At 45.3% G+C, this 25,284-nt stretch overlaps 2 protein-coding genes across 12 annotated transcripts in view; one reads left to right on the forward strand and one right to left on the reverse strand.

Moving 5' to 3' along the window:
• The window catches only part of PIKFYVE (phosphoinositide kinase, FYVE-type zinc finger containing), a 65,555-nt gene extending 54,478 nt beyond the window's left edge, over nt 1-11,077 (reverse strand). For 4 of the 5 annotated variants that reach the window (XM_068947966.1, XM_068947967.1, XM_068947964.1 and 1 more), the window contains exons 1-4: nt 10,919-11,077; nt 8,437-8,618; nt 6,733-6,912; nt 200-318 (exon numbers count right to left, since the gene is read on the reverse strand). In XM_068947966.1, coding sequence (XP_068804067.1) covers nt 200-318; nt 6,733-6,912; nt 8,437-8,608 — 471 coding nt within the window. In that variant the 5' untranslated portion in view covers nt 8,609-8,618; nt 10,919-11,077. Of the gene's footprint in view, nt 1-199; nt 319-1,161; nt 1,271-6,732; nt 6,913-8,436; nt 8,619-10,918 lie in introns of those variants that run through there. The other variant, XM_009688645.2, reaches the window with a different exon arrangement.
• Nucleotides 11,078-11,394: 317 nt separating this feature from the next.
• On the forward strand, nt 11,395-24,329 carry IDH1 (isocitrate dehydrogenase (NADP(+)) 1). Of its 7 annotated transcripts, XM_068947973.1 has the most exons (11): nt 11,457-11,507; nt 12,251-12,322; nt 12,440-12,648; nt 13,429-13,556; nt 15,244-15,535; nt 17,123-17,228; nt 19,889-20,066; nt 20,538-20,689; nt 21,769-21,909; nt 22,684-22,846; nt 23,362-24,329. In XM_068947973.1, the coding sequence occupies exons 4-11, from the start codon at nt 13,435-13,437 to the stop codon at nt 23,453-23,455; spliced, it is 1,248 nt and encodes a 415-aa protein (XP_068804074.1). In that variant the 5' UTR covers nt 11,457-11,507; nt 12,251-12,322; nt 12,440-12,648; nt 13,429-13,434; the 3' UTR covers nt 23,456-24,329. The 7 variants fall into 7 exon arrangements, with proteins under 7 accessions (XP_068804072.1, XP_068804071.1, XP_068804073.1 ...); XM_068947971.1 differs by lacking the exon at nt 12,251-12,322 and having other exon boundaries at nt 11,395-11,507; nt 12,436-12,648; XM_068947972.1 differs by lacking the exon at nt 12,251-12,322 and having other exon boundaries at nt 11,442-11,507.
• The last annotated feature ends 955 nt before the right edge of the window (nt 24,330-25,284 follow it).

Raw genomic sequence — 25,284 nt, forward strand, 5'->3', positions numbered from 1 at the left:
CACAAAGGATTTTTGATATCTGTCAAAAGTTAGTGTCAGCTTGAACAACCTCTGTTTCCCCCACACACTCAGTGAGTTTATTCACTCACTCTTCAGACATTTGCAAAATCCCCATGATGCTGCTAAGGTGCCGCTGAGGAAATCCCAGTAAACATTTGTTTCTAGATACTTTGGCCTACAAACCCCTCAGAAGAAGTACCTGGCTCTTCCCCTCCATTATTTCTTTGAGGCGCTTTAAGACAGTGCTGAGGCTTCTTAACTGAACTGCTGTGCGAGGATCATGACCTCCAAGGGGCGGTTCCACTTTCCTTCGATTATCTGGAAGAGAGAAGAGACCAGTAATAATTTATTCCACGAAACATCAGGGTTCACACCCTAACACAACGCTCCATTACAGAGAGAAACATTCACGCATGTACACAGCTCCCAATGTTACAGTGTGTATCACTTCTTGCCCTTGTACCCTTCTCACCTTCCCCACAGGGAGCTTCTGATGCCAAATAGCTTGCTTTGACTGCTATTTTAAATAGCATTCTCTACAAATGTTTATAAGAATTGATTTGACTGATCTGAAAATGAAAACACGCTTTAAAGAAAAGAAGTGATTTTCAACATACTATATGAACCTTATAATAGTTTTCTGGAAAGCAGTGAAGTCTCATTTTAGAACGCCCTTTAGGATATTAATACTCACAAAACAACTGCAACAATATTTACAGTCATTCTAGGACTGATGTAAGTCAATACCTTAACCTGAACCAATTTATAAATGACTACAGTATGTCTCAGGACTCCATAGCTCAGTTTCTATTAAAAACAGTAACTCAGAATAAAATGCATCCAGAAGTCCACTTACTTTTTTTTTTTTTTTTAAACAAAAGAAAAGCCAAGCTGTTGAAAACCTGTACAGGCATCCTTATTTAACTACAGCAAAGATAAAGATACTCCTAGATAAAAACATGAGACAGCTAATCTCATTTCTATAAAATGCTAGATTACTTTGAATCACTGCTGTATGAGTTACAAATAGAGCACTTCTCCAGAAAAATTTGCAAGCACAGCTCCTGTGAGCTGTGGATGTTTATCCACCTAAACATTTAAACATTTTCAGAGTCACTTTTCTACATTAACAACTTTTCTGAAGAGTTTAAAGTTTCTTACCACCTTCGCTGCTCTCCATCTGACTAGCATTTTATGTTCATTCCCCTAGTACAGGAAGAACAGACATGGCTGCTTTTTGTTTACTGCTTTAGATATCACTGATGTCAGCAGGAATGCTGACAGCATCAGCAGAAGTGCGTTAACCGTTGCAGTGCACTAGGCTCTTCCTTTGTGCGCAGGAAACGGTCGAGAGATCAAAACCTTCGGAGTAACGTGATTAAAACTCTGGCATTCCATGACTCTTCCTCCGGTTCTCAGTAGATATTTTTAGTTAATTAGCCCACATGTAGCTACTTAATGACATTTGTGCAGCAAAGAATCCACTACAGGAGGAGATAATTTTTACAGAGATGCCAGAGTGCTTAGACCTGGTTCTTTGGTTAGCCACTAGGAACACATTTAAAAATCAAACAACTATACCTTTGGACAGTACCAGGTTGAATGTTTTAGAGTGATTAAAGTGACTTTAAGATTTCAAGAAACCACTGATAATACCACAGAAACCTTTGTCTCCTACTTACTTCTATCACAAGATTCACGCCGCATTTACTTTCCAGCCTCTTCTGCTGTAACTTTTCAAGAGTTACCTTCTTTCCAGGCATGTTGCTTTCAACTCAGAGAATTACTGTCAGGCCCTCCTGACTAACTAGATATAAATCTTGTCAGGCAAGTGATTCCTGAGCGCGCACAGCATTGAGGAAATGCCATAGTTAACTCCACACTGGTTCTTTTGTTAGTTAAAGGCTCCTTTTGACACACCAAAAAAGATGTGATCTACATTAGAAAAAGTACACCATCAGTAGTCGCAGCAAACAGCTAACCTGTTTATACTAGAGAAGCTAACCAACTCTCAGATTAGGATTTGGTCAGGTCTTTTCCCTCACAATCATGAGATTACTCTCTCTCTGGGAGAAAACATACTGTATAGGAAGAATGTAAAAAAAGTTATCATGGTTCCTGCAATACAGGACAGACTATCTCTAAAATATCTTCCTTAAAAAAAAGGATCCAAGCCTGTGCATCAAGCTTATGTTAACTCTTGCTACCGACCCAAAGTCGGTTACTATAAATACCACAGTCGTTTTCTTCGTTAACACACGCACGCTTTACAGATATTTACGCTTTCAACATTATTGTCAGTATTTCCATATTTCACCATTCGATCTGCAAAATCGCCTTCCCTTCAACAAATACTGAAATTATAAGAGTCTGTTTTTCTTGCTTTGTACATAGTGTCATCCCAATGGCAATCAACTACCTTTAAAAGATTGAGTATCTTCTTTTGATTCAGCCCTAAGAGGGTTCACCATACTTGCACATCTATGTAATAGCAAGTCTTTTTAGTCTTCCTGAAGCAGCATATGCTGTGTTCAGGATCCATACTGAATTGTTCCAGTAGCCTTCGTATGCTATTCAAACAAATCAATCAAAATATATATACAAAAAATTAATTTTAAAAATAAAAGCAGCAAGGTGAGACCAGCAAGTACGACAACGAGATCAGCTCCACAAAATTCTGCTTGTCATTGGCCAACAAACACAAAAACAACTGCGGCAACTGAACACAGCTTCATGCTAATGATGTTTAAGGTCCTTATACTTTCTCAGTCCACGACTTAACCTCACTTTTGTCCTTTTGTTGTTCTTCCATTGCCAAAAAACCCCACACAACAGCCATTTTCACTGGACATTACTTTGCATTGGAAGAACAAAAGTCAGCTGCTTCTGAAGCTCTCAATGTAACCCATCAATGTGAGTGTGGAACACATTTTCTCATGACTACTGGTTTACACAATAATCAGGTTTTTCCATCCATGCCCTTCCTATCTGCGTGCTCACAAAACACAACCTCAATAGGCCAGAGGAACCTCATCTAGATTTCCAGTTTGACTTTCTTCTAACTTATTTATCCTTCTCGGGCTTATAACAAACTCCTGCAACTCCAAAACAGTTATCCTGATATTTCAACATTAACCCTTACCCTTCCTAGATGTATTCATTGCCACTTATCCTTAGCCAAACCTACAAATCCTCTGAAACACCGTATGTTTTTCCCCCTTTTTACTATTCTCCCCACACGAACTGTGATCACTGGAAAGGAAGCTGAAATTCCATCCCAACTATGATTGACTACTCAGTACAAACACTCTGAGTTCAGGCCGTGGAAAGACTTGCTCAGTAAGTCGTGAAATCCTGCTCCATCCTCCATCACTGAATCACAAATGTATCTTTCCAGAGTTTTTCATGACTCCATGCATTTTACCATGAAAGCCAAGTCAGAAATACTACAAGAACTACTTTGTTGCAATCTGTATCTGAGTGTCAGTTTACAGGAACAGAGCTGCCTAAACCCTAATAGCAGACTTAGAAGTGAGAGCCTTCACACTCTTGCAACCACAAGCAAATACCTCTGCCAAGGTTTCCACAGTTTTGCTAGTGCAAATACAGCATGAACTGCTTTCTAGTTCTTCACTGCTAAAACATGCTATTTCACATTCAAGTCCACTGTGACAGACCACAGTATCTTCCTCAAGTTGCTGACATACAAGGTACTCAGATGGAAAGCATGAAAGCGGTCCTTAACTTCATTTCACAACATGCATTTTCATTTTAAGGCCTTTCATTTTAAGTGGGAAAAAAATGCTGTGGTAATAGGGCACGTTCTTTAAGCTTCCCAATAACCACCACCCTCTTTCCTCAGGCCTTCTTCCCCCCTCATATGATCCTTGCCCTTTCTTTCCTTATTCCTACTAAGCCCCTTGACATTCCCTATTATTGCCTCTCTGCTATGATCCTCTAGCCCTAACAGAACTATCCTGTGCGACCGCCTAACAGACCAGAAGTGCTTTTACTGCCAAACGCTCCCTCTCCAATTGATCAGCATTTCTAGTTCTCCTGAAACTGGATTTGTAGACTGACATTATCTCAGTACTAGACTATTTTAGTTCAATATAGCACCTTGAAAGCACCCAGATGGCAGCACACACAGGCGGTATGAATATGCAGTCCAGTACAACCAGTCGGGCCCACCATCTCTGTAGAAGATGCTCCAGCTGTCCAGCATCCTACTCCAGTACATGAGGATGGAACAGGTTACCCAAGGGGTAGCACACAGAAGCAAATACAGAGTCTCAGCACTGATTCTTCTGCGCTATAGCCCACAAAGCATCTCTGACCTAAGCCTGGCATCTAGCAGCTTCTCCTATTTACATAAGGGACAATAAGAAGTTTAAAAGAGCCTATTACAAGGTTTTGGTGCAAGCAGTCCTGAAGGAAGCATATACCTGGAATCCCACATATTTGATGCTAGACGGTTTCTTACACAAATCACTCTCCCTCCTTTTTATGTTATGCTTGCAGTTGTTAGCCAATACAGTCTTCGAGCAACAAGAATATCTGTGGTGCAGATAGCACAGGCTAACGGTCAGACAAGGAGTTGGAGTCAGCATCCTCAGAAGCAATTCCTGTCATTGTTTAGATGCACTAACAACCTTGCTCCATATCCCTTATTTATTCATTTCAGCTTGCTTAAACTTTGCATGCTATTTAAACTCAACGAGCCTGAAGAGACCTTTGAAATTTGTGAAGGACTTGGGCATTTTTCTGCCTACTCCTGCCCAGGCTGTTACGAAGAAGGAGCATCTCTTACGAGTAGAGAGAGCCTACAAGTCCAGAGAGACATTTAGGGATCTGCAGATACAAGGTTGAAAGAAAACCCGACTAGATCAGACACATCACAGTCACTGAAGTGAGTGGGAGGTTACCAGTTCAGGTGCTTGCATAAATCACACCGCTTCTTTTCATGCTTTGAAATCCAAGCAAATAAAAATACTTGGGATAAGAGTTACAAATAAGTTTGTGATTGTTATGGAGAAAATAATTTTCAAAGTTATTTGTGCAACCCACCATCAGCTGCACTGGCAGAGGTGAAATTCCCTTCTGCTCAATGTTCAGAAATCCTCAAAACTGTACTTTCAGCCCCTTTTAAGGTAAAGCAAAGCACAAAAACTAATTTTCTGAAACTCACTCAAAAAAGAAAAAAAAGTAAGACCGCTTGTTGTGGAGGGAAGATGCAAGCATTTTTCCCTCTCCAAATACAGGTGATTTATTGGCATTACATAGAGTTCATGTCTGTCACAGCACCAAGGTTATTAGCAGATTTGGGGAAAATATTTGACAGTGAGCCAGGCCACTTGCTACACACATAGCAACATCAATCAGCACCCAATAGAAACAGAAATCTCTTCAGAAAGCCAGCAAGTCCTGCGTCATTTAACTTTACTTCTTTCCACAGTGATTCACCATCACGTTTTTCTAAGCATATTTCAGTCCAAACTCAAGGACATAAACGCATGGCCTGCAAAGAAGTTGGAGTAATGCAGCAAGAGCTTCCCCCAACACCTTAGACTAAGTCTCACTTCCCCAGCTTCTGCCTCCCACTAGAAGCCAAATCCCAAGGTTATTTCTACCTTCTGAGTACCAAAAACCTACCTCGCCTAAAGGTTTCTGACCCGCAATCCACAGATAATTTCTAAGTGATTTATAAGAGGTGACTAAGAACGAAGTAAAGTAACATATACTTCTGGCAAATCAGCCAGGAGCACACTGTTGTACTTGGGACACTTGAGAAAAAGCTTTGAAACCTGAGTTACTTTGTTGTGACAGATACAACTAGAAGGCAAGGAGGAAGAGGATGAATGTGTCCAACTGAGACAGCTTGCAAATAAATTTAAGAGATGCAAATACTAGTTATCTCTACTGGACTTTTGCCTAGCTATGAAAGCTAGGGACCTTTTTGAAAAATGCCATATAAATTAACAACTTTCAAGATGTGATTTGCTGGCAGTAGGTGCTATATGCTTGGAAACACCATCTTGCACAGGATTTTTACCCAGTTGAGCAGTTTGCTCTGGACTGCCACAAGCTGCCAACAGCATTCAGCAGCCATCAGCATGGACCTCTGCAATCTACGTACCAGTTCTTCTCACCTTTCATAAAGCCATTACACAGTTACGCTTTTGAAATCATTCAGTTCGCAATCCAGCAAACAGAGATTCGATATAGCCTCTGGCAATCGTCTCAAGGTTATAAAGAAAAAGGCTTAGATACAAGTATGCAATGCCCTTCAAAACAGCTACAGGCAAAAGTCCACACTTAAGATTTCCTCCAAAGACACAAACATCAACCCCTAAAGAACGAGCTCTAAAGTTGCATTCCGCATGCAGCTGTAAGTTGAAGTCTCCTAAGGCAACATAGGAATTTTGAGGATCAAGGTGCAAGTGACTTTATGACGTTGCAGTCTTTTGACAGCCTCCTTCATGTCAGACTGTTTTGTAATTGAAACAGTAGAGGCATCAACAAGTGTCTCGCTGGAACATGGAGGAAGATGGAGTAGATTTGCTTCCAAGGTTGAAGTACAACTTCACTAACAAAGCAGTGCACCCTGATACCAAGTTCTGCTACCAATCTACACGGTCAATTAAACCTTTGTTCAGCTCCTTCTACTGCACTGCTAAGCATCCAAGATTTGCTAGTACAATAGTCTCTTGTAGCATAAGCAGCTGAAGTTACCTAGGGTTGCAGATGATCTTCTTTGTAGCTCTCCAGTGAGTTGTTTTTTGTAAGGAACCGGTGACCTGAGAGACTGAGCCCTCGCGGGATGCTGAGGACTGGACCAGCCACTGCTCAACGCTTGTGGATCACCCTGCCCTGTCTCTCCTCTCTCCACCGGGGATGAAAGCCTGCCATCATCTGGAGTTGACAAAAAAAGCAAGAAATAATTGTTCAGATGTGACAGAGAAAACCAGCAGCACATGCAGAACTAAGGGGAAAAAAAATACTCTCATAAATAGCTCACTTGGTTTGTGATTATGCATAACAAAAGTTAGATACAAATCCAAACTTCTGATCTGAAAAGTACCACGAAAAACATGAAAATAGCCCATTATGTAGAACTCGTGTGTCAAGGTAGAGGCCATTGCAAAGTATCCCCAATGTGAAAAGTGTTTAAAGAGATTTTCAGTTACATTAGATGCCTGTTTTTCAAAAGTACTGTGGTCACACCAAAGTTACTGTGGCCTTTAATAAACTACCCTTTTCAGTCAGAGGATCAAGTACAGGCAGGCTGTTCCCACTGGTTTCAGCGACATGCCCATTTCACGTGTTGTTTCAAAGCTGTTTTTCTTTTCTTTCAACAGAATACTTTGCTGACTCCAGCTACGCTTGTCAGAGACAAACAGATTCATCTAGTATTGACCAAATTTTAATGTTACTTTCAAAAAATTAATAATGGCAAGCCATATTCTACTGTACAAGCTAACAGTAGTCATACCAAATAATTATTTTCATCTTGTGCAAAAAGAGTCTGCACAGATCCGTTTGCTTATGCAAAAACCTATCTTACCTCTTTCTCCCTAGCCCAAACACTGCAGAAGTATGCTTAGCCAAAATCTGGACAATGAACAGACTAAACAAAAGCAGCTGACCAGTTTGCTGTCTCCAGCCAAGAGATATGCAGGTTTTGTATGAAATCAGAGCTTTCATTTACCCCTCTGTGCAATATTCTGCTATGAAAAACAAAATAAATACATAGTTCTTTAAGAGCTCACCTATTGAGAGCTTAAGCGTTTCATGATACATGCAGCACAGAGGCCAACATCAAGCAGTACTTCTTGCATACAAGACTTCTACCACACTTCAGACCTCTTGACTGGAAGCACCTATGGCACTGCAAATTCAGGAAGCATTTTCTACAAATGCACTGCTTTCTTAAGCTCAACTGCCACCCAAATGAAGGTATGAGATGCACAGGAAGGTGAGGGAGGAGTAGAGGAAGTCTCGTGTAAGAACTTGCATTAAAAGGACAGGCACACACCTTGCTCACGAAGGCCAGCAGAGGGTTACTTCTGCTTTTAGCCCTGAAAGTTTTACGCAGGCAAGGAATATTGGCTTTTCCAGAGGCCCAGATAAGAAATTAAGTAATACCATCTGCTAGCTGGCTTGTCTCTATCCTTCACTGGCAGCCACAGACTTTTAGCTGCAAAACACTGACTATCTTCTCCCATGGCAAAGCCCTACTACATCATCCAAAAGCAAGATACAGCGTCCCTCACAAGAGACTGACTCAACATCTGCTCAGCCAGCAGTCTGAAATTACGCTCTTGCCATGTTCACAGGTGTTTTTACACATATATTTGGCAGTAGAGATCATCAATAAAACAGACAGCGCGCACAATACACACATACACACTCATATACACACACACAAGCACTTACCCTTGCTGAAACGAAAGAGATTTACAAAAGAGCTATAGGCTGATTTAAAAGGAGGCTCATCCTGGTCAGGAGTCAGGGGTTTGAAGTGTGTGAGGTGAGATGGACTGCCGGGAGAATGAGGTAGATCATTGGTAGCCTCCAGTGTCGGAGGCTGTTTGTCATCTGCAGCCATTTCACATGCCCTGGCAGGAGGGGGAAAAAAAATCAACAAGAAAACCCAGCACTTATTATACACAAGGTGAACGCTTTCAGAGGTGTCTCAGTAGATGCTGAAGGGGACACCCACCCCACCTACTGCAGGCATCTGCTGTTAGCACAGGTCAGATGGCCGGACTTAGGAGTCAAAGTCCTCTATCTAGTGAGTGGCAAGAGATCAGAGCCTCCACAGAGGGCAATTCAGAGCTGTTAGCTAAACATCCAGAGTAACCAGAGTAAGTAACAGCTACTACACTGTGTGACAAGACATCTTGGCTGCTGTTTGATGAGAATCGACTCTCACCTGAAATTTTTAAATGAAGACTCTGCATGTGTATATGTATAGTACCAAGAAATTTTCACCTCAGCTTAAGAGAGCAGCTGCCAATGCTGTGACCTTTGCAGCCCTTGCAACAAGAAAAGAGAAGACAGGTAGGCCTCAGCAGTTTAAAGTACAAGACTTGCCACTTGACCAGTTTAACTCGTGAACAAGAAGTGAATGAATGGTAAATAAAAGCAGGACTGAAAAGTCAAGATTGGTAGCACACTGCTTCTTTTCCCTCCATGGTACAATACAGAGCCTTGTGCTTGCACAGACAAGTCACCGGGGCAGCAACACAGGCTGTGGTCTATCTGTTGTCTTACCTAACACTTTGAAATCTCCTTGTTTTCAAGATTGGCTACATCAAGAAAAAAAACGTTCTATAATAGGGGAAGCCACCCTTGTTGACCTGACTTGCTGGGTACCAAAGCCTTCACATGGCCAAGAGTCATACCTTTGCATATCCCATATACTTTCTTCAACCTCAATGCATGCATGTGATTTCTTCTACCTTTCTATCATCCACTCCACCTTGCAAAGCCTGTATTTCTACTCTCCCAAGCTGAGGTACCACCTTCATCTTTGTTTAACCAAGACTTAGTGAAATGTTTGACAGGGCAGGAACAGGAATTGCTGCTGGAGCCTTTTACCATAGCAAGGGGCAAAAACCCATACCAGTCTACTTCCTGCTTAGCAACTGACGCATGCTCCTTCATGAAATAACTGTTCCTAAATTCTGCAGATGCTCCCTAGAATCTATACCTATATTTTGCTGACTAGAAAAACTCCAAGTTCCAAGTTCTATGAAGCCACACTAAAAATCTGAACAGTCCAGAGAAAATTCACGTGGTTGGCAAGCAGGTCACACTGAAAGTGCTAACAAGCCACATGCAGCTCATGTTGCAAGGTTTGACCACTCCTACATCGAACGCACAAAAGAAGATATCTCCACGTCAGCCGTATGACTTTTTGGCATACTTTTGTTCGTTGCTCTGTAGAGCTCACAGTTTCTCTTGACATTAACATAACCTTAAACAAGAAAATAGAGAAACATCCCTCATGCAGTTTTAAGAGAAACTTTTATCACGTGCTTTATATAAGTTTGAGTCGTAGTCTGGAATGGTTCCCCATCCCTCTCCCCTGTAAGCTATAGTATCAGGTAAATTTGGGACTGTTTCTTTGATGCTTAAGGCAACTGATAACTTGCTTTCTAGATCTCTCACTTGCATTGTTCAACTTGGAGTTTAGTCCTCAAGTTGAACCGTTCAAAACGTCAGAAACACAACTGCAATGTTTACTAGTCCTTCCCCACTACCACACACACATTTACTCCCTGAACGTTGAATACAGGATAGGGCTGTGCTCTCTCATACCCCACATTAAAAATATCATGATAAAGTCAACCGGAAGTTTTACAGGAAACCAAGTTCACCTCTCAGCAACTGCCTATGGCCTGACAAGACAACAAGGAAGTATTTGAACTGGTATACGCTATATATGTGACTCCAGAAAATAATCTTTAGCTTCGCGGGGCGGGGGGGGGGGGGGGGGGGAGAAGTAATTGCTCCTGTGACAGCAGAACTAGCCTAACTAAAACAGTGGGGGGAAATTCAGACAGCGAGGAGCACCCAGCAGTGAGCACGCACCAAAACAGACTGCCCCCTCCTCGGGATCTTCCCGAAACGCCCACGGGAGCCGCCCTTAAAGCCCCCTGAGGCGGCAGCCCGCTGCCACCAGTAAAACCGAGCGCAAGGGCGGCGCTCACACGCCCGCGAGTACCGCGGCACCGCACCCGAGCTCCCCGGGGCAGGGGGCGAGAGGGAGGCGGCCCGCAGGCGGCGTCCCTCACGGCGGGCGGCCCGGCAGCGCCGCCACCCGCGGGCCGGGCGGGCCCCACAGGGGGATCGCGCCGCCGCCGCGGTGGGTCGGTTGCGCGGCCGCGCTGCAGGCCCGGGCGGCTCTTACCTGCTGGCCGCGGGTGCCGCCAGCGCTGCCCTGCCGCTGCCGGTGGAGATGGCGGCGGCGCGGGGGGTGCGCGCAGCCGGGGCCCAGGCCCGGGGCGGCGCCGCCGCCGCTTCTTTTCACCCTCCCCTCAACGGCCGCTGCCGCGCGCCGCCCCGCCCCTAGCAACGGCCGCCGCCGCCAGCCCTGCCCAATCGCCCGCCGATGGCCGCGCTCCGCGCCCAGGCAGCGCCAATCGAGGCTTCGCGCTGAACTCACCCGCCGCCGGCAGCCGTTGTGGGCGGGCGGCCTCCCTCCCTCCCTCCCTCCCGCCCGCCCGCCCGCGCGCTCGCCCAACGGCCGCTCCCCTCCCGGCCGGCTCCCGCTCTCGGCCTTTCCCGCCGGAGGGGGCCGCAGCCCCCCGCCCAAGAGCGCCCGCCCCGCCGCCCCGCCCCGCCGCGCCGGCCGAGCCGCGCAGGCCGGGCTGCGGCGGCCGCCAGGGGGCGCCGCGGCGGCGGCGGCGGCGGCGGGGCGGTGCCGCCGCCCCATAAAAGGCTGCGCGCAGGGGCCGGGCCCAGCGTCGCCGCGCGTCCCGCACCGGCTCGGCCCGCAGGTAACGGGGCTCCGCGGTACCCGGCGGAGGGGGACAGGCGGCGGCCGGCCTGTTTTGTTTTGTTGTTTTTTGACTCCTTCCCTTTGTGTCGCCCGCGGGGAGGGGGCTCGGCGCAGGCCTGCTCCCTGCCTCCGGCCTGGCCCGGCCCTAGGAACGGGCGCTCTCGGGGAAAGCGCGGAGCGCCCCTGGCGCGCGGGGGAGGGCTGGGCTGCGCCGCGGCGCTGCCTCCGCCCGCGGGGCGCCGGGGACAGCCGCCGGGGCGGGGGGGGGGGGGGGAGGAGGAGGAGGGGAGCGGCGCCGCCAGATGAACGCGGAGGTTCGGCGGCACCGCGGCAGGCTGCTCTCGGGGCAGGTGCGTCTCGCCTAGGAGCCGCCGCTGCGCGGAGACCGACGCTGTTTTCTTTCCCTGCGTTGCCCTGAGCAGGGACCAAGCCGCAGAACCAGCGACGGTGCGTGGGTGTCTGCCTACCTTTTCGGCCTAAACAAATCACCAGAGCTTCTCGGATTGTAGAAGTGCCAAAAGCCCAAAAAAAAAAAAAACCCACAACCCACAAAGTCTCCTGACTAGTAATCCTGTGCCTAGGCCCCAAGATGATCCTTAATAAAAGTTTGCAATAGAAAACTGGGTGCACAGCACTTGTATAAATAAACTGAGTTCAGCCAAATCATGTTCTAGTGATCTTGAAGGTTTTTCATGAAGGCTAGGAAGGTCTAATATGAATCCAAATATTATCTTCCTACAGGATGAGAGTGCCTTAGACCGGTTTCTTAATCGGGCTGATGTACTTGCATGAAATTATCAGTAACATGAGGCTGTGAGTTATGGAGACTTCCTTTTTTTTAAATAGTAAGAATTAAATTATGTGGCAAACCTTGATGCAGTACCTGAAACAAAGCTTAGTCAGAAATCCTGTATTCTTTTCCCAAGGTAGAAATGTGTAATGGATTGGACGCTTGGAAACGAAGTTAATGAAAGAACTCTGAGTAGGCGAGCACTAACTGCTTACAGCCTGGGGCTCTTGCACTGCAACATCTTACACCTCTCACTAAATGATGAATAGACTGTTCAGTAGGACTCTTCATTCTGGATAAAGGCCATTTGTGGACTTCAGGATCTGAGACTACAACATCAGGCACAAGGGTTTGGTGTCTCATTCTAGTAATCCAGATGGCTGCATACAAGAACTGGGCTGTCTTGAGAGGAAAAAGTTGCCAAGTCATAGCTCTTGCATAATCAGCGTTGAGAATCAAGAAACTGTAAATGCTAGAAAGCAGAGCACTGTGCTAGAACAGTTCAGTGGTGTGTGGGGTTGTTCTTTGTCAAGGAACAAAGTACAAATAGAAGGCAGAGTTCAGCGTGTGGTGGGTTGTCTTGTTTGTTTTGGTTTGGCTTTTTAGGTCCTGTGAGCAAATACCTTAGGAAACGTTTGTTTCCTGCAGAAAACAAATCTGCCCAGTACTTATTTTAACATCAGAAATAAAGCTTGTCAGGAGAAAGTGCTTTTGATGTGGCCCTTTCATTTCTTTACCTGCTTCCTTCCTGAGGAGGGAAGCAAATGAATCGGACAACGTAGTGCTCTTGATAGCCCCCAGAAATTTGAACCAACTGTTATTAAAATAAATGCCTGTTAACCTCAAGTATTTCAGTAAAGGGGGAAAGCAGGCAACTGAACTAGAACTTTTTTTTAATCTCCAGAAAAAGGCCTGTAAGTGCTGGGGGTTTAAGAAAAACACCAGCTAGCATGAAATCAGGGATAAACTATGGCTATTTTCAAGACTCAGGAGAGGTCTTGTACTCGGTGTTAGTATCTGTCTTCTAATTGTCTTGTAAAAGTGCAGGACGTGTACGTATCAGTGTGTGTTAGGGTGCTTTAACCTGGGGGGGGGTTGTTTTTCTTTTTTTGTTTTACATCTACTGTAGCTCAAGATGTCTACAAAAATCCATGGAGGCTCTGTTGTGGAGATGCAAGGAGATGAAATGACCCGGGTCATCTGGGAACTGATTAAAGAAAAGCTGATTTTCCCTTATATAGATCTGGATTTGCACAGGTAACTGTTCTTTGGGATATACAGCCAGTCTGCAAGCAACATTAGGCATTGATCTTGTTTCATGGACTGCTGGAAAGCCTTACAGCTCCTCTAGTGCTAGTGCAGAGAGGCCAACTAGCTGTTTCTGCATTGATAAATCTTCAAGCTCTTTGCAAGGAGCACGTAGTTAACCTCTGCCTTCCCAGACCTGTAATCTTCAAGTCTGTGACCCCCTGGTTAATTTACCTAAAGGCCAGTCTTACTAACTACTCTGGGAAAAAATGTAGGCTTGTGGCAAAGATATAATGGCAAACCCTCTTTTGGCAGCCTCTCCGAGCTCCTCACAGCAGTAACCAGTGAACGCTCAATAGCAAGTTACCTCTTTTCCTGTGCTGTGTGTTTGAGGGTCTCTCTCAGACATGGTATTTTCATCTTCTCTCTCTGCACTCACCTCCTTCCCTTTTCAAGCAAGGGGCAGTCTGTGTGGCTTCCTGCAGCCTAGGCTATTAGAAACATGGAGTGCTTCAGCCACTCCCTGACTCAGGCTCCAGCATCTGTGGACTCTGAGCAGGTTTATGGCCTCATGCCACTGTTTGAAGACCTACCCACAGGGCAAAAGGGTGGCTGCAAGGCACAAACTCTGCCCTGCTACCTGTAGGCCTGAGCCCTGTTCCAGGCAGGTTGCTGGCAATGTGAACTAACTGTTGCAATTCCCGAAGCCTAGACTGAGCTCCTGCACTCCCTTATGGGATAAGAGATACTAGCTGATGGCTTGGCAAAAGGGACATAATCTACAGCATCCTGTCAAGCAGAACCTAAGCTCTCCGTTCCCTTTCTAGCCACGGAGCTATAATTATTATTAGAGGTATCCAGCTGCATTGCTCCTAGCTGTGTGGAAAGAGGCTTTCAGTGGTGTCAGCCATTATTAAACCCACAAGTGTGACCTTTTCCCCTACTTTTGGAGGCATTTGTATGCCACCTACATCAGGCTTTCTGCTTGCTTGTGTCAAGACCCAAGCAAACAGGAACCCAGCAGCATAATACACACACGCAGAGTCTGGGAAACATCCCTCCTCAAGGAGGGAGGGGAGGAGGGGAAGCAGGCCCCTGAGTGAGCCAGCACAATGGCTAGATTCATGCCCAGCTGGCTGGGCTTCAGGGCTAGCCCACACTAGGCACTGCACCCGTTCTCCAAAAGCTGTTGAAACTGAGTGTAGTAGCAATGAGCGCTTCCTCTGACTGGTTGAACGGAATTTTGGCAGATTTACTGCCACAGCAGAGCAGGGTTGTGGGTCTGTTGTCAAGATAGCTTTCAATTTGAAGCTTAGTGTGGCTCTCCTTTTCAGGATATAAAGGAAGCCAGAACCCTCGGCATAAGAGGCTTGAAAGAAAAGGCCCATAACTACTTGGGGATTGTGCTGCTCCATACCATCAGTAATGGAGCTTTCAGCCTGGGCTTAGAAGGGAAGGGGACACTGACTATGTCCCACACTGACAGAGCGCCTCAGACATAAACTGAAGTTGTCCTGTCTCCATCTTCCCACCAGCAGCAGAAATATCAATATATGAGCCTATATTCTCTTCTAATGTGACTGCTGCTGGAATGGAAGCGGAATGACTTCAGCTATGGCACAGAGTCCGTTTCTTTCCTGTTGGACACACACCCAAGCCCTGGGTAACTCTGACTGTCTTTTTGGGTTTGTTACAGCTATGACTTGGGCATGGAGAATCGCGATGCTACAAATGACAAAGTGACTGTGGAAGCTGCTGAAGCCATAAAGAAATACAATGTTGGCATAAAGTGTGCAACCATCACTCCAGATGAGAAAAGGGTGGAGGAGTTCAAGCTGAAGCAGATGTGGAAATCTCCTAATGGGACAATTAGAAACATCCTAGGTGGCACTGTCTTCAGGGAGGCTATTATCTGCAAGAACATCCCCCGGCTGGTGTCTGGATGGGTGAAACCCATTGTCATTGGCCGTCATGCTTATGGGGACCAAGTGAGTCACTTCAGTGCTTACCTGTCTCTTTAGCTGAACAGTCTTAGCCCTGAGCTGGTGTAGAGCTGCAGAGACTCAGACATCCCTGGGCTGCTGCTTTACCCCCTGCACTCCACCTGGGAGAGGTACTTGCTAGCACTCTGTGCAGCAGCTTGCCCAGTATGTATGGGAGAGCCTTGTTCATGCCTGTGTTCCTCAGACAGTGCAGCTATAGAAATAGTATTCAAGGACCTGTGTTTGGATTAGATGGGGCTGTACCTAAGCACAAGGTATAATTCCCTTCTCTAAGTCAGCCTTCCTCACCCCTTCAGAGCCTCCTCCCTGAGTATGATGTCTTTTTAAACAAAAAACAACAAAAAAACACCGCTGCCAACAAAACTCACCTTCTTTGCTGCCACAGCCTTTCTGCTCCTTGGAAGTGCTTCCTGGTAGCATATGTGGCCTATGGCAAAAATAGACCTGAGTGATTTTTAGAAGTGGACAAAGTTGCTTTTCTCCCCTCCCCCCCCCCACCTTACCCCATGGACTGACTTGAGCATCAGCATCAGGGTTAGATTTAGACAGCGCTTCTGAAGACAAACTGATAATCCTACTGGGAACCTCAGCTGTGGGGTGGGAATAGGGACATGTCCTTTGCCAGAGCTCTCCAGGCCATGGGAAGTCCTGAGATGATGGCACTTGGTATAGTCACCTCTGGGCAGCCCAAAGGATAAATATTGGCCATACTATTATCCACGAATAATGATACTCTGTAGAGCAACTAAACAGGACAGAAGGAAAGTCTTCTAAAAGAGCCAGTTTTTTGTTTGTTGGTTTGTTTTTGTTTTTTTTTTGGGGGGGGGGGGGGAAGGTTACTGAGGGCAGGCTACAAACTTTCCTGGGTGGGAAAGTGAAATACTAGGCTTCCAACAGGGGGGGGAAAAAAAAACTGCTTAACCATGACACTAGAAAAGAACGTGGCCTAACATCCCTAACTCGATAGTACTGAATAACTGGGAAGGTCAAAACTGTAATAGGAGGAAACAAAGGATTAAGAGGGAGGATTGAAACCCTGCCAAAGTAGGTGATTACAGTTAAGGAATAATATGAGAACGTGTAAAGGACACGAGCAAGACACTTGTGAATTTCAGAACAGCTCAAGGATCCAATTTCTTGAACTGGAAGGGAACTACATGAAAAAGGATGACAGATTAATGGAAATGTAACCTTAAGTAGTGCTGTTCCAGGACACAGTTGGAAAGATGAAACACCATTTAAAAATATAAAGAAAAAGTGTTTTGTTTGAGTCCATTTAGCTCAAAGGAGCAAAATGTATACCAACTTACAAGTTTAGAAAGAATTTTTACTACAGATTGGTCTTTCAGGTGTCCTATGGTGGGTAGATATAACGGCTTTTGTTATAGTGCTGTGATTTCCCCCTTATTAGTGAGATCAGTAGTTGTGATCTGGATTTTTGTATTAAAGCCTCTCTGCTCACAGACAAAGCAACCTTTGGATGTACAGACATGCAAACATGAGTGTGGGTTGTCTCTTGTGGTTCTGCCTTCCTGACAGATAAAAATGATGCTTTCAATTCTTTTTTAACAGTACAGAGCAACTGATTTTGTGGTACCTGGGCCTGGAAAAGTAGAGATGACATACACTCCAAAAGATGGAGGCAAACCAGTCACCTATTTGGTCCATAATTTTGAAAGTAGGTATTATTTTTAAGTTGTGATTGGAACTGGTATTTTTTGCTTAATTCAACATTAAGGTATCAGTCAGACGCGTTCCATGGTGCAATGTGACTTCTGGAGGTGGAGTAGGGGAAGGTCCAGGCCCCTTTCATTTATCTGGGAAGTAGTGAAAGCTACTTCAAGTCTACTTCCTATCTTCCTGGGATCAAAGCAGCATATCAAATACATAATCATACTAGACTGGCCATCTGTCATGCTCTGTGGGATGACTGTTTGGTAGTGATACTACCTCCTGCCCCCTCTGATCAGAGGGAAACTTGCAATCTAAAGAGTACTTATCCTAAGGGGAGGGAGGTATATTTGATAACAGATTAGGTATAATTCTGGTTTTTGTTCCTGTCTTGCTGGGCTTTATATACTTCTGTAGTTTGTACCTTTCTTCATTAAGCAGAGTCTCTATTCCTGCAATAGAAAGGAGAACTGATCCCTGCTGCACAAGATGGAAGGGAGATTTGACGAGAATGGTCCTGAGTGTTTAGACTTTCTCTGTAACAGATTCAATCCCAAAGGTATCTGTGTACTTCCTAGCAATATTGCTGTACTGCCTATAGACACTGTTAGACTCAGGAAATGGAATCCTGCTACTGGCTGAGCTTTGTAGTCAAAATCAATTTTGCCAACCTTGCTAGAATACAAGGTGTTTTGCTAGGGGCAGGGTTCAGGAAAACATCACACCAGTCACCTCTCTCTGCTATCAGCAGTTGAAGGGTCCATGGTTTGAGGCCTGATGTTGACTTACCTAAGTCTTTGTAGGCAGAAAGAAGGCATTCCACACTTAATACATCAATGTAAACAGCACGCTGAGTCTGAGTTTGTATGCATTTGATGTGGCAAACGGGTACTAAGGCTGCCCAATGACCCACACATGTAAGAATTTAAGATTCCTCTGCCATTCTTGCTCAAAGGTAGCCAAATCACTAATATCTCATTACATATCCTTTTACCTGGAAGGTACCTGTTTCACTGCCAGTCCTAATCTGCACAAATTTAAATCCGTTGTCATTTGATAGCTGACTGGTGAGCCTTGTAGTGGAGATTTCTAGTAGCTCCAGCTGTCAGTCTGATTTACTGCTCTGATGTGTTGCAGCAGCCAGCAGAAAGCAAGGAAGGGCAGAGATAACAGATTGCTGCTGTTGCTCTGGGGGAAACTTTCCTCTCCACCAGTAACCGTTGTGCCAGCAGATCTCTACAGTGCATAAGGGAATCTTGTCCTGTTACTATACTAATATCTTCAGCCCTGACACTGAATCAAGAGATTTTAGTTGGCATTAGCACAGCATCATTGCAACAGGTTTTTAATCTACATGCAAGTAGGTATTTGAATAAAGCTTGATAGCTGTCACCTAACTAACTATAAAAATCATGGCTCCAGGGGTCACAGTCTCTGTACCCTGTTCTGTCCTTGACTCGCTAAGGTAGACAGGGACACAACATGTATTTTCACTGGTAACAGCAGGAATTCCCTTCCCTGCCAATAATTGCTTAAAATGACCTTCCTATTTTGGAAAGCAAATAAACCTCCTCTGGCTGCCCCTCTCCCTCTTGCAGGCAGATCTATCCACTGGCTGTAAGGACAGGTGAATATTAGGAAAGATTTCCTGTTCTCTTTTCCCTCCTTCTTCCCTCCCTTCTCTCCCCTCCCCCAAAGGAAAAAACCCATCTGGGGAGTTCTCAGAGCAAGGGTCCCTGATGAAGGTACAGCACAACCAACTGGAGAGGTGGTGTTAGTGAGACACTCAAAGAACCAGAAAGTGTATCTATTTTTCACTAAAACTAGAAGAACCTGTGCTCTGAAAGCAGAGCTTTTTTCATGAAGAAAAAATGCTGCTACTTTTACCTATAACCAAGCCTTTTGCCTGATCTGAATGCTGCTCCTCCCCAGAGGAGCCAAGCTGTAAGGTTAAGACACATCCATTCAGGCTGCTGGTCCACTTGTATCGCACAGCTTAACTCATGTGAGTGCTAATAGTTTCTCAGAGCCTTCCTAGGACTTTCCCTTGCATTCCGAGGATTTGTGTGTTCTCCCACAACTTGCTACAGTGAGCCTGAGCAGGCAAATAAAGCTGCAGGATAGGCCAAACACACACAGATAAGACACAGGGATGTGTGCAGAGCCTTGTTTATGGGAGCTAGGCAAAGCAGGCTCTGACAGCTGGAGTTAGTTCTGCGGTTCAGTTGAAGCCTGAAAGTGTAAGGCACTAGAGATGGGAGCAAACCCATTTCTAGCTCTGACTGAGACTGCTGCCTACTGCGTTGGTGAGAAAGGCTCTTATTTATTCCACTAGTAGAAATTGCAAGCAGGCTCAACTCCTGTCCCACAGTTTTACATCTTAGGCCTGTATTAGTCAGAAGTATCACAGAGCTGTTAGCTCACAGTATAAGATGTATCTAGCTATTGAACAAGAACATCTCCGTATTCACCCATCACAGGACTGCTGCAACCTTGAGCTGATGGCATGAATTCTCAAAGAATTCCCAGCATTAAAATAAGAAATACATCAGGACAACGGGGGATAACGCTAGCTTGCCTGCCAGAGTGCTATGACAAGACTGGCAAGTCCTTAACCAAAGGGCACTAAACCTAACTGGTTTGTATTTCTTTGTCCTCTGCTAACAGGCTGTGGTGGTGTGGCCATGGGAATGTACAATCTTGACCAGTCTATCAAGGACTTTGCCCACAGTTCCTTCCAAATGGCACTGTCTAAAGGCTGGCCTCTCTACATGAGCACCAAAAACACCATCCTGAAGAGATACGATGGCCGCTTTAAAGACATCTTCCAAGAGATCTATGACAGGTAACTAGGACAGTTGTGTACTTCTTATCATAGCGCATCAGCCTAGAGCAGCAACGTTCACTCCAGCCTTGTGAGCCGCTGCAGCTAATTCAGCATTTTCAGGCGTTCGGCAGCACTTTGGAAGTGCTGGACAGCTTCCCTGTCAGTTTCCCTTGTCCTGCAGGACACAGCAGCTGATACTTAAAGCTTTGCTAAACCTGGCTGTGGCGTTCATCTCCCCTGATAGAGAGCCACAGATTCCGTATCTGTGAACAGATTCTCTGAGACGGAAACAGACTCACAGTGCCCTAGTAAAACAAGTGAGGAAGAAGAAAAGAGCAAAGACAACGCAAATTTATTTTATAGTTTTTCACTTTCTGCTCTTAGGCACTTCACTATGCTCAAGTACTTGCACAAGTTGCAAGTCCCTGTTTTTATCTACTTATCAGGTGGTAATCTATATATCAGGGTGTTCTGGTTTTTGTTTTCCAGAGAATACAAGTCCCAGTTTGAAGCCAAAAAGATCTGGTACGAGCATAGGCTCATTGATGACATGGTAGCTCAGGCTCTGAAATCTGAGGGAGGCTTTGTCTGGGCCTGCAAGAACTACGATGGAGATGTGCAATCTGACTCTGTTGCACAAGGTACGAGATGTTCCCTGTGCTACGCTGGTGTAGGCTCAGAAGCAGTATCTTGCTGCTTGTGACCTTTCGTCAGATCTTATGTCGTGGCCCAACAGGTGATGCTGGGTTTCAGCACTTATGTTTCAAAGCTGCAGCAGTCATGAAGATAGTTAAGCAAGCAAGGAATTTCTGGTTTCATTTCAATAAGAAAAATCCATTGAATGCAGACCATCTAGTTATAAGACTTTATAGAGTAGCAGTTCCTAGCAATATGACCACCAGTAGGCTTTAATGGAAGCTATCCAAACAGCTGGGATTCAGTCACTGAAAGCTGAGTTACACTGAGGAGTGGTGAGCATACTGGCAGATACTCTGCAGACAAGCAAGAAAACTTTCAGGACCTAAAGCAGCTCTCAGGTGCAAAGAGAGATTAATATGTTTAACTTTACAGGCTTGTTCTTAAGAATCCTGTTTAACCAAACTGCCTGGTGCCAAAACATATATAGATGAAGAAACCTGCAGGGCAACATGTGGCTTTGTGTAATACTCCTCTTCCTGAGTAATGCCAGTAAATTACATCCTTGTTCTGTGAGAGGCATGTTGGACTGTTACCCAAAGAAGTTTTCAAAGACACAGATCACTGAAACCTGCAGGGTTAAAAGTGACATGAAAGTTCAGTTTTCCTAGCTGACAGTTCCTTTCACTAGAGCAGTTGCTGTCGATACAAAGTCGGTTTGTTTCCCATCCCCTCTGGGAAAGATTGCAATTGGCAGCACAACACCAATTATTTAGGAATCTCCCTTCTCAGACTGCACCTTTTCAGGAGAAAACTGTCTAACAAGTGAGTGGGAAAATGAAGTTTCTTGAAATGGGGCAGAACATCTGCAGACTTGTACCTCTTGGTTCAGCAGCACTTGCTGTTCAGACAGGCTGTCATTTGGAAGTGTCAGAACTAGCCAGTTAGTGACAGCAGCAGCACAGCTGCTAAGGAAGACTCGCTCTTGTCATGACTGGGAGAGTTCTGCAGGATGGGAGCAGGATTCACATGGGAGCTGCCCAGAAGAAATACTGGACTTCTTGAACTATGTACTCCACTGTAGGCTATGGCTCTCTGGGGATGATGACCAGTGTGCTGATCTGCCCTGATGGCAAGACTGTTGAAGCAGAAGCTGCTCATGGCACAGTTACTCGTCACTACCGCATGCACCAGAAAGGCCAAGAAACCTCCACTAACCCTATTGGTGAGCTGCCTTTCATTGTCCTTAAGTGGTCTCTATATATAGAGGAAAGGTTCGGAGTAAGAACATACACCTCATTTCTGCAGAGCCTAGCACCACTAAATGATGAAACTGTTAGTTCATAATGTGTGTGTCTTCCATGGAAACGCCTAAAGCCTGGAGCTAAAGCAGGCTGGAACAGATTGAATTTGAGCAATAAGCTAGATATAACCTGGCCTCCAAGACATGCTCTTGTTCTTCTAGGAGTGATGGGCTCATAGGCACACTGTAATTAAGGTTTAGGTTAGTTGGTTTTATTCTATTCCCCTCCCTAATGCTGCAAAACCCTTAGCCAACCTCCAAACCTTTTACTTGTGCACTAGAACAGGACATGAGGGAAAGAATCCTCTGCAATTGCAGAGAGACCACAAGTATAATGCAATATTGGGAAGGAGATTGCACTCTTCTGTTGTGAGGACAACTGTTTGTGTAACTAGAGTCTCACCACAGGTCATTCTTTCTGACCTAGACAGGAAGAAATAAGCTAAAGTGGCACAAAGAGGGGATTGCAGGAGGCAGGGGGAAGTTTCCAGGTTTTGCTTTTCTTTAGAGCTGCACAAAATACAAAGGATGCCTAGATGAAGATAGGAGCTTGCCTTCTCATATCAGACTTACTAGCTTTCTTCAGTCTATTTTCAGTTTTATTCATAATTTTTAAAAAATTACTGTTCTACATGATAGTTTAGAACAATGCCCAGGGAGTCCTAAAAGACAGAATAATTGTGTTCTCTCTCTCAGCCTCCATCTTTGCATGGACAAGAGGACTAGCTCACAGAGCTAAACTGGACAACAACACTAGCCTCAAGAACTTTGCCACTGCCTTGGAAGAAGTCTGCATCGAGACCATTGAATCTGGCTTCATGACAAAGGATCTTGCTGCCTGCATTAAGGGCCTACCCAAGTAAGGGCATGAAGTAATCACAGCTGTGATTGGAGGGGCTGTTTTACACTGTTTCTGGAAAACAATTGCTGAAAATTCATTTTAGTAGTGCACATGGTGGGGAATTCCTGGAGTCTGGTCACAGAACAGAGCTCTTCTATACATAGTGCTGTACAAAGAGAACATGAGCCACTCTCTGCCCTAAGCAACGTAGTCTAGGCTGCTCTGTCTCCACTGGAGTGCTAAACTTGCAGGGGGGGAAAAAAACCAAAAACAAAAGTACACTGCAAGGAGTTCTCCTATGACAGGCTGACTATACCAGCCAGATCCTTCCCTGTCCGTTTATTAGGGTGGAGACCTTCACTGCAAAACACCACCTGGCTACCTCTTCTCCAGAGCCTTTTGGCAAAAGACTTCAGCCTGATGACTCTCTGGTAGCTTTAGAGGCAAGACTCAAAGCTCGGAGCAGTCTTCCCCTAGTGGAGCATTCAGCAGCTTCACAGCTAACGTCTGTCTTGCTTTGTTTCTCCCTTCAGTGTTACACGGGCTGACTACCTGAGCACCTTTGAGTTCATGGACAAGCTTGCTGAAAACTTGAATGGGAAGCTGACCACTCCACCCAAACTTTAAGGCCCAGCTTCTGCCTGAGCTCCACTAGCAAAGCGTCTCCTGTTTACGCTCTGGTTAAGTGGTACTGGATCACGCTCTGTTGTGTAATATTTCAAATGCTAGAAGAAATGAACATGTAGACTTTTTTTTTTAATGTTTAAAAGACCCTCTTCTCTTAAACCCTTTGGGTTACTGGGCTAAGCCTTACTTTTGCCAAGCAGATGAATGTGATAGGATTCAAGCTCAAAGCGGGTCTGGATTCCTAATGCTGTTCACAGAAGTCCTGAGGTTCTTCTCCCTGACTTCTACCATCTGTGTTTCTTCCTCCTTTTCTCCCTTACTCTCAGACTGAAAGCCAGTCTGTGACACATCTCTGGTTAAACCAGCAGTTGACCTACTGTCCAACAGACCTCAGAAACCAGAACCGTCCTTATCTCTCCAGTACTGTCCACTGACTGTAAGTGAGCTCACAAAACTGCCAGCTCTACTGCAGCTCCTCTCTTACTTAATGTATCTTTTAGTGCCAACCAGAGCATAGTATCCTGCTACCAAGGGATTTCTTAAATCAGGACTGTAGCATTGGAGGAGAATAAGCACTTAGTAAACGCTGGAAACAAGTCGTTAGGCTATTTAGCCTAAGAAAGCCATGCTGCGGTGTTTAAATGCAGGCTATGCATTTAATTATACTCCTGACTGGATGTAAAGCATAGGAACTGTTACCTCTGCCCCCTCCTACACTTCATAAAGGTGCAAAACTGCTTTCTCCAGTTGTCCGGGCTACTACTTACCCTTTGTATTGTGATACAGCAACTCAGATTATGATGTCCTGTGAAACACTATTCCATTTTTTTTTTAAGAATGTTTTAGTTCAAACTAAAATAAAAGCGAACTAACATTTGTTGTGTCTGTCTTCCCTTGGTGTGATTTGGGGATAGGGGGACATTCTACATCAGAAATAAACTCCAGGACCTTTCAGCACAGTCCAGTGCATGCTGGGGAAGATCCTGTTAGAATGTGCTGTAAATACGGAAAAAAGTGTCTCTCCGTTCTCAAAGCAGAGTTTTAAGTTGTACTTGCCAGGGCAAGATGCCAGCTGTAGTACAGCAGAAGGCAGCAGGTAGTGCACAGGAAGCTAAAGGTACACTTGCACTGATATTTTACTCTGGGATTTTACAATTTTACTTTGGCAGGTGGAGGCTAGCAGCTTCATGTCATTGTAGGCAAAGTACTGGACTGGCCCACCGCCTCCTTGAGGGTCTCCACCTACCACTAAAGCCCTTGAAACAAAAAAGGCCCAACAATTCCATTGCCTGCCAACCAGCACCTCAGAGCCCTTTGTAAAGGGAAGCTTGCACATGAAATTGTCTGCCTGGAGCACTGCTCCAAGTTAAAACTCCCCTGGAAAAGTGTCCTGAAGCCTGTGATAGAAAAGCCAGCCTACACAGGGTCAGGGCAAGACAGCCAGGGGCCTCTCTGTACTCCCAGTCCTGCATCCAAGTGGGATGATGAATGAGCTTGTAGACAAAGGTGCCCCAGTAGGAGTATATAATCTCTACAGGGTGCTGCTAGTTCCCAGCCAAAAGATGATGCTTTCAGGGAAATGGATCAACAGTAACTATGCCATGAGGAGTGGAAGCCAGAAAGGGTAAGGCCAAGGCTGCGGGGAGGAAGGGTATGGAGCTCATGCTGTTCGGTTTTCATGGCTACTCCAGGAAACCTGCTCTTGCCTGTACTACACTGATTGGAGGTACCAGACAAGAACCCTGGGGCAGCTGACTGGTAGGAGAGCTACACATGAGCTCAGCAGGAATGAATAGGGTCATAGCTGAAATCTAACCTGCAAACTCACC

The sequence above is a fragment of the Struthio camelus genome, chromosome 6 (genome assembly GCF_040807025.1).
Source record: "Struthio camelus isolate bStrCam1 chromosome 6, bStrCam1.hap1, whole genome shotgun sequence".
NCBI classification, from domain to species: Eukaryota; Metazoa; Chordata; class Aves; order Struthioniformes; family Struthionidae; genus Struthio; species Struthio camelus.